The sequence below is a fragment of the Vespa velutina genome, chromosome 1, assembly GCF_912470025.1.
Source record: "Vespa velutina chromosome 1, iVesVel2.1, whole genome shotgun sequence".
NCBI lineage: Eukaryota > Metazoa > Arthropoda > Insecta > Hymenoptera > Vespidae > Vespa > Vespa velutina.
In genome coordinates this window covers 4,692,974-4,714,262 of record NC_062188.1, presented here as the reverse complement: position 1 = coordinate 4,714,262, position 21,289 = coordinate 4,692,974, and the positions used below count along the sequence as shown (strand labels likewise).

The following is a 21,289-nucleotide window of genomic DNA, read 5'->3' as shown; positions in this document are numbered from 1 at the left end:
TTCTCTCTCTCTCTCTCTCTCTCTCTCTCTCTCTCTCTCTCTCTCTCTCTTTCTCTATCTCTCTCTCACTTATTCCAAAGGATTAATTTGTCTTGTGTGATTCACACTATTTTCATATAATACGAGACTGTACTAAAAGATGCATCCCAGCGATAATAATCGTGACGCGAATTAACATACGCTTGAAAATCTACGGTCAGAGGAACGTAGTACGTTATTAATACGTTATCCTGCATAATGCATGATGGACGATAATTCTCCCCACCCATCTTCTATCTCTCGTTCGTAGCAGGCATTGGTAACCGACGTCGTTCGTCTTTGTCGCGTGAAATGATCGTGCATGGAATTTGGACGAGAAAATCACACACACGTATGAAGATCCTAGAAGAGAAAGAGACAGAGATAGACAGAATGAGACAGAATGAGAGAGAGAGAGAGAGAGAGAGAGAGAGAGAAGGAGAGAGAGAGAAGTAAAGAGAGAGGCTGAAGGACAACTGGATTGCTTAAACCGGCGTATCTTCCGTCTCTTTATTTTATTTTGTAATTCTTCGAAATAGTTTTTATCGATTTCGCATTTGAATTTTTTACAAAGATAATATATTATAAATGTTCCTTTTTTTTTCTTTTTTTTTTTTTTTTTTTTTTTCTTTTACCGATACATATTATACAAGGTGTCTCGAACGAATTATGTTCGTTATATAATAATAAACTTTCTATCATGGTAACGATAGTTTCTAATGTAACGAAGAGAGAGAGAGAGAGAGAGAGAGAAAAATCTAGAAAGCTTCATAAACGTCGTTGTTGCTTTATATACCACTGTCTATTTCGTGTTGAAAAGAACGAGATAATGACGAGATAATAAGACGGAGTTTGCAAAATATCGAGAACTCGAGTCGAGCCCGTCTTTCGTTATTATAATTCTCTTCGTTGAATAAGTCTACGTCTCCTTCTGATAATATTAATATTAAATAATGACAGTTTTAATAATAACAATAATAATAAAATAGCGACAGAGTAACGAACTTTTGTTCCTTTTTTTTTTCTATTTATTATTATTATTATTATTATTCTTTTTTTTTTTTTTTTTTTTTTTTTTTAATTTTTCATTTTTCTTTTATTCCTTTCCTTTTCTTTTCTCATTTATAAAATTCTGATTATCATTGAAATTTTTCATCGTAAATAAATGACCTTATTGAAATTAAAAATTAATAACTTTCGGAACTTTTGAAAATTATTCTTAAAACGAAACGTGTAATATTTGCATTTGAATTTCTCATAATACAAACGAAGGAGGACGGGCTATGGTTAAAATTTTGTGCATTTACGAAAGCGTCGAAGGATAATCGATATATAAAGTCGCATCTGGTAGAAATGGTGCGCGGCAGGTGTCCTCGTTTTTTTACGATACACACCATCGTGAATGCATATTTGAAATTTTAACAAATCGTAAGAAGAGAGAGAGAGAGAGAGAGAGAGAGAGAGAGAGAGAGAGAGAGAGAGAGAGAGAGAGAGAGAGAGAGAGAGAGAGAGAGATATGATAGAAGATGAGATGAGACGGCAACAGCAGGTTTATCGTTTTAACATTTGTTATCGAACAAGTTTATAAACTATTGATATAAATTTATTTTAAAATGAAAATAATGTTTTCTTACGCTCTTATCAAACGTTACGATCGACAAAGAATTAACCAACCAGGACGACTTAAATCAACCAGGGATATATTTCGAATAGTGGCCTCATGGTAAACCCATCGAACAAATCTGTAAAATATTCCGTCGGTCTTACGATTTGCTTTGCAAAGGAGCCAAACGACCCAAATTTGCATTTTCAAAGCGCGTATTAGCATGCTTCGTCCATGTCACTTCGAATGGTCACTATACGAGCAACCATCAACGCACTTCAAGATAAATCTCTCACGGTTTTGTAAATTCTAAGAGAATATCAATCTTTCTCATCAATTCTCATGGAAAATTTTTACTGTTATTATTATTATTATTATTATTATTATTATTATTATTATTATTATTATTATTATTATTAAAAAAGTATTATAAAATAAGGATTAAGATATAACTACTTATAAATGTATATTAATAAGAGAAAATATAAATTTGAAATTTTTTATGAATTGTTTCTACAATTTATGTCTTTTAAATCTCATAGTTCTTCACGTCGAAGATCCGTAACATCGAGGGAGAAGATAGAGCCAAGATGAATTTCGGATTTAGTAGTGAGATTATAGAATGGCATGTATCGAAACATGTTGGCACACACGCGTGAACACGCTTAAATACAAAGAGATCTTGTTACGTAAGGTTTAGTAATACGCTACATCGAGGTTTAACTCGATGGCCCCGTCGTCTTTACTAGTACACGCTCGTCAGTTCGCATAAAGCTTCTACGGTGTTCTCTTGTATTCGCCACTCTCTATCAGCAGTAACACAACAAACAAGAACGACGAAGTCGACGTCGACGTCAACGTCGACGTCAACGACGACGATGACTATCCGTACCTCTCACATGCATTGTTCATTTAGTATAGTATGCATCTACTATACTAAAGGACATAATCCATCCATGCACATGTTCCTTTATATGTAAGGGTAACTATAAACCTATATATATATATATATATATCTTTCTCTTTATCCATTGGCGTAACTTCCTTGATTGTTTGGTGTTCACAGGAAGAGAACGATACGATTGTAAACGCGAAACAATTATGCTTATCCTTCCTTGTGACTCGCCTTCCATCGCTCATGATCAGATAAAATGCAAGGACGGATCCTTGGAGAAAAGACGATCGACATTTTGCATTATCCTTCTCTCTCTCTCTCTCTCTCTCTCTCTCTCTCTCTCTCTCTCTCTCTCTCTTTCTTTTTCTTTCTCACTATCTTAAATTATTCTGATGTATGTATATATCATGTCGGTCGTAAATTGTTTACATAATTAACTCTATATCACCAAAAAAAAAAAAAAAAAAAAAAAAAAAAAAAAAAAAAAAAAAAAAAATCAACTCGTTGCTTTATAATCTTTTTTTCATTTTATTTTATCTTAATAATTATACTTACTTAAAACATATCAATCAATTAGAATTCTATCTTATATTATTTATACTTAACTTTTTTATATTATTTATATATATATATATATATATATTTTTTTTTCTTTTTTTCTTAAATGCTTATTCATACTATTTTTATTAATCCTTTATTCACCGAATAATATTCTTAAACGCTAGAAGAAAATTTTACTTTTTTTTTTTTTTTTTTTTTTTTTTTTTTTTTTTTTTTTTTTTTTTTTTTTTTTTTATAACGTAAATATAATAAATTTTGATAACCTCCTCAAAGAGATTAATGTAATGTAATTGGTACAAATGTTCGTAATAAAAAGATTCGACAAAATTTTTTTTAATTTTTTGTTTAAACAACGCTACTCTACTACGCCATTGAACGCGTATTTGCTAGTATCTTTTCTCTCTTTCTCTCTTTTATCCTCTCCCTCTCTCTTTCTCTCTCTCTCTCTCTCTCTCTCTCTCTCTCTCTCTCTCTCTCTCTCTCTCTCTCTCTCTCTCTTTCAGGACACGCGTACACGAGCTGGCGCACCCTGAGCTCGAAGAAATGCCAAGAGAACGTGCCGGTTGAGATTCTCTCGATGAGAAAACTATGTAGAACCGAAGAAAAGGTACTAGAGTTTGAAGAATGTTCTGTTAGGTAGTAGTAATCATTCTAGTTATCTGTTCATTACCTTGAATATATCGAATAAGTTACACTATTCTCTACGAAAAAAAGAAAAGAAAAAAAAAGAAAAAATAAAAACAATAATAATAACAATAACAACGACAAATATCTGAAGAATTAGTTTACCTCGTGGAATTTAATCTAACATTTAAATAATAATAAGAAGAAGAAGACGAAAAAAAAAAAAGAATAATAAGAATAATAATAATGTTAAATATTTCAAAATCCGAAACAATGAACGTCAAATAAGTTTGAAAATTAGAAATGTCTATTTTTACTATTTCTATTATCCTTTGATATAAATATATTCAACCTAGTATCTCCAAACAGATTGTTAAGTTGAGAGTCAATAAAACGTAACATATTGAAATATATTTTACACGCTTATATTGTAATTGTGATCGATAAACATACGATTGGATTCTTCAGGCTACATTGTCGTCTCTACGTTCTATATCAACGACAATAGTTCTTCGTTTGAACTTTGTCTCATTTGCATATATATACATATGTATTTGTCTGTGTGTGTGTGTGTGTCGTGTATATATATATATATATATATATATATACACTGTGTCCTAAAAAAAAAAGCGTTCCTCTATAGAAAGAAAATACGACAATTCACTTGTATTGTTTATATTTTTTATACATGGAACCTAAATTATCTGTACACCCTATATATGACTCTAACCCGATAACCGATTAATTCATCGAACTTGTTGTTCTATTTGTAACGGACAAAATAAAAAAAAAATAAAAATAAAAATTAAAGAAAATAAAATAAATCGAATGAAATGGAAACAACTCGGACGTTTATATAAACGATATAAAGAAGATGAAGGAAGAGGAATTTAATATAAAACTCGTCACAAGTTACATATTCTTTTCTATGCAATTTATAAACGTAACTATCTTCTTTCTAATGAAAATATGTATTTCGAGTCGGTATATTAAGATTACAAGGTGCATACCATAAGTAGTTGCGTAAGCGCGACACGGAATGTACAACCTCTCTTTCTAAATGGCTAATCTGACACTAAGCTTAGAATAAGAAAGTGGGGATGAAAAGTTATGCGACTTCTTATTAAAATGGAAGAGGATAGTATCGTTTGGAATGTCATTCGTAGTTACGTATTATCAAATGGTGATAATATTTGTCTAAAAAATCAACACTAATATTCTAATTTGTTAATATCAAACAAATGTATTTATCACTCTCTTGAGATTTTAATATAAGACAAATGTATATTTATATATACGTAATAGTATAAATGTCAGAAAGTAAGTTGAAAAAAAAAAAAAAAAGGAAAAAAAAGATATTCATCATGCAGGTGATCACATGATTTTTAAACGAGTCTCTAAATTGTTATATTCATAAAAGCTATTGTTCTTATCAAACGACATTAATCAAGCTCTTAGAATAAAGCTTAACAAATATTTAAATACCTTTAAGAACCTTTTACGTAATAGATGTAAATTCGTATCCAGATTAAAACGATTTAAAGTCTTCATTTAAAGATATTTATAATTAACCTAAGATTATATTCGATTATTTTAAATAACGCTAAAATGTAATTTTACAAGAATTATAATTATATTTACTTTTAAGAAAAACTTTTACCTATCACGTTCGTTCATTTATTCAACACAAATTGAATCGAAATTATCACTTTCAATTATCTTGAATTAATTATATCTAAAGGAATATTTAAATAATAACGAAGATGTGACAATGGTGGTCAATTTAAAAAATAAAAAAAAAAAAAAAAGTCTCTTTCGTAGCTTTTCTCCTTAAAGCTACTCGAAATCGGTCAAGCACTCTCACGATCGTTCATCTTTAATGCATACTTTCTTTCACAAGTGAGAGAGAGCATGTCAACGAGCGCATTTTTCTTTCTTTTTCTAATTCCTTTTTTTTTCTTCTTTTTTTTTTTTTTTTTTTTTTTTTTTTTTTTCGTTATCTATACATACCAATATACGAAGGGCAATAACTTCGGACCAACGTTGAACAAGCTTTTGGTATATTCGATAATTTCGTAGCATGAATATTCCATGAATATCGTCCCTACCGTAAACTTTCGAAAGCTTCGTGCCTTAGAAATTATTTACTCGCAAACGAAGCTCCCCCATCGAAGTCGTTGTCTCCTGTCGAATTTATCGGTCGACCACGTCTTATCGTAAATATAATTGGCTCGTTAGTCGAGTTAAAATGGGACACCCTATATATATATATATATATATATATGCAAATACACTATATACCGTACTATACCGGTTGTCATCGATAACAGGAAATGTAACTAGGTTCTTGTACATTTAAAAGAAAAATTCTTTTTTTTTCTTTTTATACGCTTATCAGGCAGATATTGTTTAAAAAAAAAAAAAAAAAAAAAAGAGAGAGAGAGAGAGAAAACAAAAATTATATCTTCGTAAAAATTTCATACTATCTAATATAAATTGACTACTATTTCGTCCGACACTTATCTCGAGACAACTCGTATTTGCACACGAACAGCAAACCGCTATGTAAACTCTTGATCCCACTAACAAGAGATCACGCGATAGGCGTTCCACCTTACCGATCGTTGCAAACTTCTCCATTGCTTTTTATTCTTATAACGTATGTAGGATACGTGACCTTGCTTAGTATAATTTAACTTCTTTACGAGCTGTACAAAATGCAAGGACTTACCGACTTACTAAAAATAAAAAAAAGAAACGAACGAAATAAGGCAAACACGACTCTACAAATCAGTCTTACAGAACGTGAATTAAATTTTGATATTGGAAAAAAGATTTAGCATACGAGAGTTTAATGCACAAAGTGCATTTGCTTTTCTTTTTTTTTTTTTTCTGTTTTGTTTTCTTACCGAAGAATAAATAACTCGTTCAATGGAGAGAGAGAGAGAGAGAGAGAGAGAGAGAGAGAGAGAAAAAAACACGAGGAAGATAAAATTCTATGGAAAGGAAAAAATATATTATTATGCGAGGAATGATTCACTTGAAATATTTGGAAGTTTTATCGAACAATTGGAAAAAGATTAGGAAAGAAGAATTATAAATGTGATTGCAAATTTTGTTAGCAAAGAGTAACAAAGGGAAACCAATAAATCATTAGAAGAAAATATCAATGGATTACTTCGGATTACGAGGAAATGTCGAGAGAAAGTGTTTAATTAAATACTCCACATGGAATAAGGAAAAGTTGTGCAAAAACATAACAAACAAGAAAAATCAGGAAATAAAAATCCCAGAGGAATCCTAATATACTTGTACATAGATGTATATCTGACAAAACTTTTATTCAACTATCATATTTTTAGTTTAATCTTCCTCCTCCTCAGGTGCAGCACCACCAGAGCCTTTACGCAAGTTCTTCCTCTTTACACGGCCTGGTCTGCCACTTCCAAATGGAGATTTCAGAGAGAAATCAATGTGCTTTTGCGAATCTAATCGTACAATGAAGGAGGGGATGTTCACCACTTGCTTGCGCACCCTGAAACGATACACCATCATTCGGAACCCTTTACAAAGTCTATTACTTTGCAATCATTATGCCAATGAATGGATTTTATCGCTAGATGTCTCGTGAAAACGTTAACACAATACCGAATAAGGATGACGAGTTTCAATTGCTCCAATAATATCAACAGACGTTAAATGTTAGTATTCAACTAACATTTAAGTGGCCTGTGTGAAATAAAGTAGCTTCAAAACTTTTTTTTTTTTTTTTAATTATTTGCCGATAGAACAGTCTTTCAGTTATATATGCAGAAGTTGCCCATTCAATTGAAGTCAAGTTTTTAGATTATTGGTCAAGTCAGGAGATCAATCAGGTGAACTGTCCTGACATCTGTAGTAGCAAAAATTTTTTGTTATATTATCAGACGATTTGTCCTTACAAGCATGAATGAGATATGCAAAAATATATGCTTCAATAATCGCAAATTGAGACATAAGCGACTTGTCTCCTGGGATGAAACTAGACAAAGAATTATCCTTGCCCAGAGATTAACCAGGCGTTTTATCTCGCCTTAATAGATTAGAAATTATCTGCAAATGTACAGATATTCCTTGCCCATATTATAAGGCTACAATAATCCTATAAAAGATCATTTATATATCTATGAATTTAAAAACTCACCTAATATGACGTTGACGGATCAAAACTCTGGCATGATGGATTGACTTAGCAAGACCCAATTTAAATACTTGAGTTTGAAGACGTCTTTCCAAGAAATCTTCAATTTTCAAGCCAAGAACGTAATCGAGTTTCATGTGTCCTTCATCCAAAACACCGATTCTCACTAAACGACGCAACAATGCATTACCTAAAAACAATTGAGATTTGTTAGAAAGAAATAATACGTTAACATTTATCATACATGTTATTTAGTTTCCTAATTTCTCAGAACTTAATACATTCCTCAAAATTGTTAGGTCAAGAGGTGTCAGAAAATAAATAATTAATTCATCATATAATCTTGAAATACATTACACGCTTCTTTTATAAAAATACTTTAATATTAAATACTTAAATATTAATTTTTAATAACTTCATAACCTAAAAATTTAATAAAACGTGTTAAAGAATGTATGTATACCTTCGAAAAGACGTTTTGGATCTTTTTCTTCGAGCGTAAGAAGTTCTCGAGCAGCTTTACGAATTTTGGCCAACGTATACTTGACTCTCCATACTTCACGTTTATTACGAAGACCATATTCACCGATGATTCGCAACTCCTGATCTAAACGTGCCTTCTCATAAGGCCGCCTGGGAGTTACATAGGTCTTTGAAAAGACCGAAGGAATTCGTCCGTTTACCATATTGAAAGATCGTTACCTAATGCAAGAAAAAAAAACCGAATACTTTCAAAAACCACGTGATAATTCGAACGAGAATATATTGAAAAAAAAAAACGTGTAGCAATAAAAATGGCGACCACGTTGTAGACAAATTCTTCGAAAATAAAATTAAAGATAAATATATAATTTCTTACGAAATAACATAAATTCTTAAAATAGAAATCAATAAATAAACATTGATAGTAATTATAGAACATTTAGCAATAAAATAATTATTAAAATTATCTTACCTCAGAGCCGGCTTGAAGTAACGACCTAACTGTAGCGAAACACTGATGAAAATGGCCGAGTTCATTAAAACCGGAAATCATTTTCCAAGCGTAAAGATGGCGTAAATGTTAGCCAATCGCAAACGACTTGAAACTACTGTAGTACCTCCTAACGGTCATTTTTATAAGTCCTGAAAATAAATGGAAAAATATATATTTTACAATTTAATTATGATTTATAAGATATTAAAAATACACATACATTTTAATATCGTATATATAAATATATATATATATAATTTAAATATTATATTTAATAATATTACATTTAATAATATTTAAATTACGTAAATAAATAAACCGAATTGCGAAAATTAATTTCACAATTATCACAGGCTCATGTTATCTAATATTAACTGTATTTTTTTTTCTTGATTATTGTACTCTATTTCTTTGAAAAAAATATGTTAAGATCCTGTTTCATCATAATTCTAATCAATGTTATTGATGTTAATTAAAAATATTCATATTATCATAAACGGTTGCATAATTTTTAATTAACGAAATAATTCAATATTAGTTATTTTTACGTTAATTCTTATTTATATTATTTATTATATTCTTTTTAATAGACAACAAAAATATTTTTAATGTCTAATATCTAATACTTTTTGCAAATGATTTATTGATTGATAAATGCTAATAATGAATGCTTTACACATAAATATATCGTACATGCATTTTATTATTTTTCCTCTCAATGCAAAATATAATTTTATTGTCTATCATTTATATTATTATACGTAGAAAGGTGTATAAATGCAATGACTAATAAAAAAACTTATGATAACCAGGTCATAAGTATAAATAATAAATAATATAATGTAAAATAATCAAGTCTCGACTATAGTAGTAGAAAAAGAAAATGGTATGTTGTACATCTCTTTTTAATATATAACCAATGTAATAAAACGCTTGAAATTTATTAAAAATGCATTTGAATGAAGAAATATTTCGCGACATACTTCGGATAAACAAAAAAACATGGAAGATTAAAGTAAAAGACAGTAAAACAATCTCTCAATAAGAATACATTATAAATATCCAGTAAACAAAAGTATGACATTAAAAACATAAAGATAACCTAATCTATATTCTTTAAAGAATTTGGTATTTATTTATTCTTTCTTATCACTATGATACGTGTAAGACATTTGTTTAATTTACTTTGTTCCTATATTATCAATTATACGTGCAAGTTCTTTCTTATGCTTTTATAAATCGTTATTATAAATCGTTAGAAAATCACGATTTATAATAACAAAAGTTTTGAAACATTCTGTGAAAATTATATTTTTCTCATGGAAAAAATAAGAAAAAATCATATCAGTGCTATAACTTGTGTTCGTGTACGTAATAATATTTTGTTATTCAGATTATAATTTTTAATATCTATATGATATATAAAAGATTATTACAAAATCTTATTTCTGAGTATAATAACATATCTAATGAGACCAAGTAAAATTGTTTCAAAATTAAGGTTACATGAATACTCTTAGTCATTCCTATACATAAAAAATTAACAGACTTTAAACTCAACAATGTATAATGAACTTCCTATATTACGTATATTACTAAGTCACGTTTAAATCACGTTTCTCTCGACTATTTTTTAATATTTTTATATGACAGTATTCTGATATGCAGGGTCATTCAATTGACCTGGAGAGCGAAGAAACTGAGATAAGCAAGGAAGTAAGTATTCGTCACGCTTTAAATGACTTCAGTATCTTTAGTGGCACGAGACAGTTAAGAAAGGTTTTATTTTATTGATTTGCTGCATCAATAAGAGCTAGACTACAGTGATTCTTAATTTATATTTCACAAGCTTCCAATCAATTACAAAATATAAAAATGGAGGCTATAGGAGCCGTAAGTATTATTATTTTTATATTAATTGATATTTCTTTTTTTTTTTTTTTTTTTTTATAATAATACAAAAGGCACACAAGATCTTACGATCGTATATCTTTTATATTAAAATTTGCAATTGAAAATTATTTTGCTTTTTAACATATATTACTTGTAATATTATTGTTTATATTTCACTTGAAATTTATATAAAACATCTTTGTCGATATTCATGAAATATAATATATAGAATTGTATCCAATGTATAAGTAAATTTTCATAAATAAAATATATTATATATTCTTTTGCGTTAAAAAAATAATTTATTTATTATTTATTGAACATATTATTCAAACTAATATTCCAAGAATAGTTTTATATTTAAAAGTATTTGTACAATCTATAATCGTCCTGGTTACGTCGAAATTGAATATCACAAAATGTATGTATTCCTTGATCATTTTCCAAACAGTGATAAGTTAATTTCAAAATAATGAATCTAATATCAAAACAATAACTAACACTCATTACTATATCATCCAAATATTATGAATAATAGAGCATGGAATAATTTTATCATCTTATTCATAAACCTGATAAATGATTTTTATTATAAAATATAGCATAGTTATCAATTATTTATATATAAAAATAAGTTCACGAACAATATATGTTTATCTTCGCAAATAGATAATTGTATTGACCTTTGAATGAGATTAATATTCACGTGAGGAAACTCGTGCGAGATATCATGTATAAAGCCATAAATTTAAGAGATAATCAATAGTTGGAATTATTTGTAATTTAGTATTATATTACACAATGAACTTGATTAATTCATTTCGAAATTGATATAAGTGTTTACACATTAATTGGCTTGTGATTATTTCAAGAAAAACAAAAAAAGAAAAAAAAAAGGAAAAAAAAAATAAAATAAAAAATATATTTTTACAGTATCCCATATTAAAATCTTTTCTTGCTGGCTCATTTTCTGGTACTTTTTCGACAATTCTATTTCAACCATTGGATTTAATTAAAACTAGATTACAAAGCAGAGTTACTACTCATGTTGAGTAAGTAATCAAACAAAATTATTAATAAAATTAATCTACTTGATATATTAGATATAAATGTATCACGCATAACTACTTACAGACCAACAAGAAATGGGATGCTAACAACAATTGTACATATAATAAAAAAAGAAAATGTATTTGGATTATGGCGGGGTATGACACCAGTAAGTAGTACAATGCAAAGTATATCTAATATGTAAAATGAATATGTTAATTGCATAGAATAAAGGAATATTAATAAAATTATTTTTTTTTTTTTTTTTTTTTTTTTTTTTTTTTTTTTTTTTTTAGTCTATAACAAGGGTCATCCCTGGTGTTGGACTATACTTTTCCTCTTTGGATTGGTTAAAACATACATTACAGCTAGAAGAACCATTAACACCTCTACAAGCTATATCGTTAGGTATTACAGCTCGATCTATGTCTGGTGGTTTATTAATTCCAATTACCGTTGTTAAAACACGATTTGAGGTACAAATGCATTAAATAGCATTCCAATAGGATGCATTTATATATATTGTTTCACAAAATACTCTATATTATTTAACTATAATATTTTTATAGAGCGGCGTTTACAAATACAATAGCGTTGCAGAAGCTTTGAGGCTCATATATAGGCAAGAAGGTATTAAAGGTCTGTCAAGTGGCCTAGTACCAACATTACTTCGCGATGCACCATACAGTGGTCTTTATCTGTTATTTTATACACAATTAAAACAAATAGCTGCTCATACAGGTACCCTACGATGAAGATAAATTTATTAAAAGTAATCTTCTTAAATGCTAATATGCACTCTTCATTTCTTTAGAGCTCATCATTCATCAAAATACCTCTGTACCAGTACACTTCAGCTGTGGGGTTTTAGCAGGAATTTTTGCTGCTATTGTAACGCATCCACCAGATGTTATTAAAACGAAGATGCAACTTTATCCAAATGAATTTAAAACTATTTACAGTGCCACTTATATTGTATATAAAAAGTATGGAATTTTAGGATATTTTAAAGGAATTGTTCCTAGAATGTTAAGAAGAACACTAATGACTACTATGGCTTGGACTGTTTATGAACAGGTATATTTACACTAGGTCAAATTTTTAGTATCATTTGATTATGCACATAATTAAATCCACCCATCAATTTTACAGATTACACGAAGCATTGGGTTAAAATAAAATTTAATAAATTATGCTGATTGGTATAAATAGAAAATTTTAACCACATGAGAACAATTATTTATATACAGTATTAGAATGAAGCAACGTATTGCTCATTGTATTACCAATATATGTATTTATTTAATAAATTATATATTTTTATAGATTACCTAGTTAAATATATATTTTTATGTTACAAGTGTACAAGATAATACCAGTCATTTAATGGTTTTTTAGACTAATCTTTATCTGCATTTTGTGATTATTTTTTCATGTTCTTTCTCAGGTTCATTTTATTAATTTCAAATAACAATATTACGAGTATTACAACGTAACCTATGGACATTTTACCTTGTTTGGTTGGTATGTATAGTAATGTAACAATTACTTTTAGATGTAAATAAAATTGCAATAAAATAACATTCACGCATTATTTAAAGGCCGATTTTCAGGAATCATTAATGATTCGTTAAAATGACGTAAAGTACTTTAAATAAATTCATCCATATTTATATAAAATTCATGACTTTTCAATGTGAAGATTATGCAAAATCTTTACCTTAATAATACATAAAGCAGAGTGCACGTGGATCTGTCGGACTGGTTATTCCCATTGCCCTGTCTTCGCTCTGAAAATAGAGAATCCATGTTTTAAAAGTTAAGATTTAACAAATATTATTTTCATACGAATCGCAATTACTTTCAAACGCTTAACATAATTCCCTTATTGTAGCTGTTGTTAACCTCATTATGTTAAATTCTTAAACAGAAATAATATTATACTTCAATTATATGCATGAGTAAGCAATTAATATAATTCAAAATATCATTCTGATAGCAGCTTTAAAATTATAAGAACTTATGTTTCCTCCATTATATGATTTATAAGTATCATCGAAAAATATTTAAAAAAATAAAATTAATTAATTTTCTAAAAAAATATTTAGTTCACGTTTTCATAGATCTAAAATCCATTATTTCTATCTCTATATGTTAGTAAATACTAATTATATAATATTATAATATTTGTAATAAAGTTATAATATTTCTGTGCTGCAATACAAAATGATAATATTGAAGTTGAAGTTTATTAGAGTAAACTTTTATATTTCTGTAAGTAAATATTTAAAAAGCAGATTATAATAATAATAATAATAAAGAAACATTTATATCATTAATGAATTGTGTAAATGTAAGACATATGTAAAATATGTATCTTCTCTATCAAAGCTGAAACGAAGGACATGGCAAACTGAATAATATGAGACTATATATATAAATGAGGGAAGTCCTAGGAGCAGCTCAATTTATGATCCATATGGCCTCTGTTGTGATCCTTTTGATCGATGTAGGATAATGCTAAAGAATAATCATTTCACCCATTTATAAAAATTATAATTTTACCCGCATCCTAACCATTAAGAACTAAAAGTGTAAATAAAGTGACACGTGCAAGGAGGGAAGAAAATATTTCATATGATACACATTTCTCATAAATTGTAAAAAGGGGAGTAGTAAGAAATTCCTTATCAAATAGAGGAAATGTTTAAATAATCAATTTGATACTGGTATAATATTTATGATGACAATTGAATCAATTTCATATTTTTAACTCACTGGCTATAGAAATAACAGGAAAGTTACTCTGAACATTTAAGTTCGAAGTTTGAAAATACTACTATTGATCTATCCAATTTCTGTTCTCATAGGTATCATTAATATGTCCCTAAACGAAAAACTCTCAGATAAATTATCATTGAAAGTCATCTTGACAATGCTCCGATCAACTGCAATTAGGAAGTAAGGAAAGTAATAGCAGGAGGACTTTGTTATCATTTCCTTTAAGCACTAGCACTGAAGTATCACTCCAAAAATAAACATCATCAATTTCAAAAAAGTCTAACTTTCCTAAGAAAAGGACATGTTTGGTATTATCATTCCGATATAAATACCTCAGAAATGCGTAGCAGAAGCTAGGTTTGTATAGTCACAGTCACACAGGGCACTGTCGTTGCAGGTCTACGGAAGTAGGCACTGTTTCCTCCACTAAACCACTAATTTCTTTTCGACAAAAAAGCTATGCAGTCGTTGATATTACATAATGATTTACTGTATTTAACCTATGAAGACATTATACCGATCAAAGCAAGCATAGGTATACCTTCTCCTATCTTGCTCTGTAGACAATATCTATAGTACTACATGATAAATATACCTTTCTTTTGTGAACGACTTTACTACTCCTTGCTCGACATTACCTCGATGCAGCTTTTTCAAGCTATATGTTACATAGAATGAGCTCGTCACATTGAAAATAAAATGCTGTACAATCAGGTCCATATGAAATTTAGTAAGAGCATTTCTCCAATTAATAGGCAGGATCAAAGACTGGTACGTTGTGACTGTATGCGATTCTTCAAAATCACAGATAATTATCATGTACATATTATGTGCATCTAATGAAACTCACCTGGTAAAGAACCTGTACAGTAAATGAGACGAATATATCGTTAATTGTTTAGTGCATACCTGGCTTAGTTCTCACTCACTAACCAATCAAGAGTAGTTACTTGTGACTTCGACTTCGAGATCGATGGCGACGACGATTATGGTGACTGGAACTTCGATGATCCCGATTTCCTATAAACGATTATAAACATATGTATATACGTCATTACGGATAAGTTCATTTCTCAAAGTGAATTTCGTCAAATCGATTAACTTTTTGTACCTTTGTCGCGAGAATGACGTCGATGATTATCGTCATCACGATGTCGATCATGCTTCTCTCTAGATCTGCTTCTACTTCTATGTCCAGAATTTCTGTCAAGCAAATTTTATTAAGAATTTGATAATTGAATTTTTTCTTTTTTTTTTTTTTTTTCACGTTATAATTATCTAAATATTAACCTATGACTTCCTGAGTCATGTCTACCCTTGTCGTCGTCTGTACGTCTACGTCGTTTATCCCTTTCTCTATCTCGATCTCGATCTCTATCACTTTCTCTTCTTCGTCTATCAAGTTCTTCATTAGCACGTGCTCTCTGTTTTCTCTCCTCTTCTCTTTTCTGCTCTTTTTCATCCCTTGCTTTTTCACGTTTGTTCTATACAAAAGCAAATTATTTGTGTTTATAAAGAAAAAAAAAAAAAAAAAAAAAAAAAAAAAAAAAGTTAACTATCGACATTAATCATTATAAAAGTTAGCTGATTTTGATTGTACCATAATTTCTTGAAGAGCACTTTTTAATCTTGCATAACCCACATGTTGTTTACCCATCAAATGATCATCAATTCGTTGTTGAGCATCTCCAACAATAAGAAAAGCACCACACACATCACATACCTCCATTTGTTTTTCTTGAGCAGCAGCTAATTCAGCAGTCTTAATGGAAAATTAAATATTTAATAAAATATTTAAAATAATGTTTATAAACAAAAGTATAGCCCCATTAAAAACTTACTTGATTATAATGGCTATTATCATTAGACTTTCTAAGAGTTTCCCGTTCTTCTTTTAATTGATCACAAAGTCTCATTAGGCCTTGAGCTTGTTCTACATTTCCTTGAATTCCACTTTGTTCTGCCTCTTCTACTAATTTATTTATTTTTTCCGTTAGCAAAGCTATTTGTTCTTCATTTCTTTGAGTCTGTGCAGGAGTCAGAGTAGGCTGAAAAAAGAATATAACATAATTAAAAATCTTAATGATTTGTATTACTTTCAATAAAAATCTAAATAATAAATACCGCTTCAGTTCTTCCAATAAGAGCAAGACGTTGTTTGCCTTTGACAATTTTTCTTTCAACCTCGTTCAACATACTTTGACAGAATCTAATAAATTCATCTTCGTATTGCTGTTTACGATATGAGTATGGTGCTTTCTCAAAAAGTTCTCTCGCCTCATCGTCGTGAACTCGAGAACAAGCTCCAAGGTCAGCTCTCGTATTCACAAATAAATCATGAGGACAGAATTTTACCAAATATAATTTGCAAAACTGTAAAGAAATAAAACTTAGCTATTATCAAATAATGTAGAAATTAATCATTAAAATGATATTAAAAGCATCGATCGTTAATCAAATGACGTGTTCGTTGAAAGAAACGTAAGAACAATTTTATTAACGTGATCATACCTCAGGATCCTCCCAATTAAGTTCTTTTGGTTTTTCATTGGGAAGAACATTTCTATTTCTCCCCATAAGCTCATCAAGTAAAGCAGCAGCAGCGGCAGCAGCCATATTTCAAAAAAATGACCTAACTCCGAACGTTAGACGAAAACTTAAAACGTCGAATAATTTCGTTCAAATGACATTAATCGCTACAAACGGAACGTTATATTTCTCGGAAAACTCGAACAAAACGAAAGGCGAACGATAAAATAATTGAATATTAACGACGTTTAGAAAAATTACACGTAGCAATATATAAACGGACAGCTCAGAAAAGTGATAAGACTCAGTAATATTGCAAACACTTTTACACTATAGATGACACTAGCGTTGTAAACAGATATATTAGTTCGGTCATGCGACCGCGCTGTGGCGCTGTACATCAAAGAGAACTATATTTTGTGGCAATTCGGTCACGTGATGCTGTGGCGCTGTAATCGCGAAAACCAAAGAGATCTATATTTTCTAAGTCTAGTTAAAAAAAGTCTAATACTTGATATGAGAGAGGTTATATAGAAAAATAAAATGACTTTTGTTTATTATAAATTTTAGAAATTTTCATTAATCATAATCGTTCTGAGTCTTCTTATTTACCTACAGAATATAATCTGTATAAACGATTTGTGTAGATAAAATTAAACCAATCACCATACAGACAATATCGATAGCATGTGTGATTTTTTATCGTGTCACTTGAGGGCATTGAAGGTATCTTAAATTTAAACTTAATTGGTCAGCTAAGTCAGTAAAAAAGATCAATCGATAGATTTTTTTTATTTTCTTTCCTTTTTTTTTTTTTTTTTTTTTATATATATATATATTCTGAACTAAATTTCAATAAATTTAAACAATTAAAATATAATAGTTTAATATTCAATAATATTATAAGACTTTTTTCTGAGAAACAAATAGTATTATTAAACAATGATGGTTGGTAATTGCATAGAAATTGTACAAATCATTTAATATATATACAGTTCTACCAATCCAATAATTATAATGTACTAATTCGAAAACCAGTAAAAATGCAATAACATATTGCAAAGAGTTAAAACTAATCATTTATTTTGATTCGAATCAACGAAGTTTGTATCTACGATATAAAAAAAAATCATCATAATTCGATGAAATATTCTAGTAGAATTTTTAATTAGATGTCTTAATACGTAAATTAAAAATTATTTCTCATTAAAACAACTGAATCGTTAAAATTGTACGATCAAATTGAAAGATCACTTTTCGAACCATATATATATATATATGACATATAACAATGGCAGAAGTAGAAAAAAATTAAGGAGAGAAAAAAAAAGATTAAAAGAAATGATTAATGTTGATAATTATAATCTATTTGTCTCTTCCAATCGTTTAAAGAATATTTCTCATTTCGTTTGATAAAAGAAACTTTTTTTATCATTTTGATGAAAGATAATCAGATGAAGAAACATACTCGGTGAATATCTTTCGTTTTCTGGATGAAAAAGTATATATATATATATATATATATATATATATATATATATATATATATATAGAGAGAGAGAGAGAGAGAGAGAGAGCTACGACGCAACAAAATCGTATAGAAAGAAGAAGAAAAGAGTCGCAGGCGCCTCCGGTTAACTAACTTTCAAATAATGGACGCGCGTTCCACTGAGAAAGAGAGAGAGAGAGAGAGAGAGAGAGAGAGAGAGAGAGAGAGAGAGAGAGAGAGAGAGAGAGAGAGAGAGAGAGAGAGAGAGTCTATAAATAGAAAATATACTGCAACTTCCGTACGACGAACTCAAAACTATAATTTTGCTTCCTCGTTAATGATGCTTTGTATAAACTTACGAAATACAACTACTTTACGTAGATACATTTTACAGTACTGTTGGTACGTATTGAATGCAGGAAAAAATGACGGCTAGAATATAATTTTTCTATTTCTTAATTTCATTTTTCTTTTTTCTTTTTTCTTTTTTTTCTTTTTCTTCTTTTCTTTTTCTTATCATTAATGGAATTTTATTCAACACTTTCCATAGTTATATCTTATATCGTCGGTTTATATCGTATTGTATGCATGAGAAAAAAATGACGCCTAAAAAGTTTAATATATAATTCGTCTATTTTTCAATTTATTTTCTTTTCTTTTCAATGTCAGTTTTAATATAATACTTTTGTTCAGTTATATTTTATGCCGTTCGAATTTATTGAATGCACTAGGAAATAAGTGACGTCTAAAGTGTAATATAATTTTTTGTATTTTCCGATTTAGTTTGTTGTTTTCTTTTGAATTTTGTTTTAGACAGTAATTTCCATAATTACATTTAACATCCTCGGAACGTGACTAAATGCATGTGAGAAAAAAAAGAGTATCTAAAGTATAATATAACTTTTATAATTTTCTCTGATCTTTTTCTGTTTTCTTTTACATTTCGTTTTACAGAATACTTTGCGTAGTTACATTTTAGTTATATTTTAGTTACATTTTATATCGTCGGGACGGTAAGATTGATGGCAAAAAAAAAAAAAAAAAAAAGAAATGGCGCCTAAAATACAATGTAACGTTTGTATTATTTGATTTATTTTGTTTTCTTTTGCATTGCACGGAGTACTTTGCTTAATCAAATTTAACACCGTCGGGACGTATTTAAAATTGTACGATAAAATTGTACCTAAAATATTTCTATTTATCAATAGTTTTTTCTTTTACGTTTTCATTTTACACAGCACTTGACGTAATTACATTTTACACCGTAATCGGAACGTATTGGACGATTGAGAAAATGGTGCCTATAAAATATAATATAATTTCTATATTTCTTAATTTTCTTCTTTTATTTTTTCTTTTTCTTTTTCTCTTTTTATTACATTTTACAAAAACATGGAGAAAATATATCGTAAAAATATTACGCTAATTTCAATATTTTCTCCTCACTAGCGTTAAAAATGTTGGATAATTGATTTATTTCTTTTTCTGATGGGAGGGAGGGAGGGAGGAAGGGAGTGGGGGGGGTAGGATTGGGGTGGAAGGGAGGGTAAAAATAAAAATAAAAAAAAAAAAAAAGAAAAAAAGACAAAAAAGAAAAATAAAAAAAGAACTTTTCCTCGTTAACGATCTTCTTTTGAACGTTTTTCTAGGAAACAAGGGGGAAAGAAAAAAGATGAAATAGAATTCCTTTCGTAATTATTCGGTAGACGGTTCGAGCGCTTGGCACGGTATCAGAAACAGACAGAGAGAGACAGAGAGAGAGAGAGAGAGAGAGAGAGAAAGAGAGAGAGAGAGAGAAAGAGAAAGAGAGAGAGAAGCGTTCTCCAGCTGCACCAGATTTCTCTCCAATAATCGTTTATTCGAAAGATCAACATCTGTCATTTGGTATTTGCCGCTTCATCGCGACGGTTCTCAGGTACTTTAGATTACATAAGAATATTTTTGAAAATGAAAAAGTATTACCAGAGGATGTAAGATAAATATTTTCCAATCTATTTTATTTCTCTGAGATTTACCTAATTTTTTCATTCGATAAAAAAAAAAAAAATTAAATCAATTTCGTTGCATATAAGTCTTAAGGATTATAAACATTTGTAAAAAAAATAATAATGTACTTAAAAACGATAAAATTGATGAAGATCAGATATTGCTTTCTCTGACATATATACATATATATATATATAGTCCTCATTAGTTATTAGATTTTTCGTACATTGAAGAGCAGGTGTATGGTTCGAGGAAAAGCATATTGCGGTTGCCAGGAAAGGAAGGAGGAGGGTCGTAGAATTGGCGCCCACTGACCCGTTGGAGGGTCAGCAATTTACTCAGGGCCGTATAATATTTTGGTATCGCATGTACCCATAAAAGAACATGATATATCTATATAATATCTAAAAAGGATAGGTCGAAAGTTTGTTTATTTTTAACTTTTCCTGAATTTCACTGCGTTATACCGGAAACGATAATGTCAAAGATAGAAAGAAGGTGTGAATTTTTTAAAGATATTGATCGGTACGTACTATTTTATTTTATCTTTTGTATTATATATATATATATATGTGTGTGAGTGTGTGTATGTATGCATATATTTATGTATGCTTGACAGCTTAATATCTGTAACAGAAACGTGTAAAATCTATCTAAAGAGACTGTACTTTATCGGAGCAATAACGGATTGCGAGATATACATA

General features: G+C 29.2%; 3 protein-coding genes across 23 annotated transcripts; 1 reads left to right on the top strand and 2 right to left on the bottom strand.

Moving 5' to 3' along the window:
* Window positions 1–6,974: 6,974 nt before the first annotated feature.
* On the bottom strand, window positions 6,975–8,973 carry LOC124946630 (40S ribosomal protein S9). Of its 2 annotated transcripts, XR_007100140.1 has the most exons (5): window positions 8,837–8,973; window positions 8,345–8,583; window positions 7,885–8,071; window positions 7,350–7,593; window positions 6,975–7,236 (listed from the first exon to the last, which is right to left on the bottom strand). XR_007100140.1 is itself a non-coding variant. In XM_047487556.1 (4 exons), the coding sequence occupies exons 2-4, from the start codon at window positions 8,565–8,567 to the stop codon at window positions 7,065–7,067; spliced, it is 582 nt and encodes a 193-aa protein (XP_047343512.1). In that variant the 5' UTR covers window positions 8,568–8,583; window positions 8,837–8,973; the 3' UTR covers window positions 6,975–7,064. The 2 variants fall into 2 exon arrangements, 1 of the variants encoding a protein (XP_047343512.1); XM_047487556.1 differs by lacking the exon at window positions 7,350–7,593.
* A 776-nt stretch (window positions 8,974–9,749) lies between these two features.
* On the top strand, window positions 9,750–13,130 carry LOC124946604 (mitochondrial glycine transporter-like). Of its 7 annotated transcripts, none has more exons than XM_047487504.1 (8): window positions 9,750–9,932; window positions 10,511–10,573; window positions 11,684–11,802; window positions 11,885–11,969; window positions 12,097–12,276; window positions 12,370–12,541; window positions 12,615–12,877; window positions 12,953–13,130. In XM_047487504.1, the coding sequence occupies exons 2-8, from the start codon at window positions 10,520–10,522 to the stop codon at window positions 12,977–12,979; spliced, it is 900 nt and encodes a 299-aa protein (XP_047343460.1). In that variant the 5' UTR covers window positions 9,750–9,932; window positions 10,511–10,519; the 3' UTR covers window positions 12,980–13,130. The 7 variants fall into 7 exon arrangements, with proteins under 7 accessions (XP_047343460.1, XP_047343478.1, XP_047343451.1 ...); XM_047487522.1 differs by having other exon boundaries at window positions 10,511–10,750; XM_047487495.1 differs by having other exon boundaries at window positions 9,750–10,020.
* LOC124946568 (luc7-like protein 3) lies at window positions 11,318–17,451 on the bottom strand. 14 transcript variants are annotated; one of them, XR_007100125.1, is made up of 10 exons: window positions 17,093–17,451; window positions 16,706–16,954; window positions 16,423–16,629; window positions 16,182–16,343; window positions 15,872–16,065; window positions 15,693–15,784; window positions 15,532–15,601; window positions 14,914–15,443; window positions 13,662–13,721; window positions 11,318–13,590 (listed from the first exon to the last, which is right to left on the bottom strand). XR_007100125.1 is itself a non-coding variant. In XM_047487395.1 (9 exons), exons 1-9 carry the CDS (start codon window positions 17,195–17,197, stop codon window positions 13,566–13,568), a joined length of 1,116 nt encoding a protein of 371 aa, XP_047343351.1. In that variant the 5' UTR covers window positions 17,198–17,451; the 3' UTR covers window positions 11,318–13,565. The 14 variants fall into 14 exon arrangements, 6 of the variants coding, with proteins under 6 accessions (XP_047343351.1, XP_047343417.1, XP_047343401.1 ...); XR_007100130.1 differs by having other exon boundaries at window positions 15,177–15,443; XR_007100123.1 differs by having other exon boundaries at window positions 15,432–15,443.
* Between the last annotated feature and the right edge of the window lie 3,838 nt (window positions 17,452–21,289).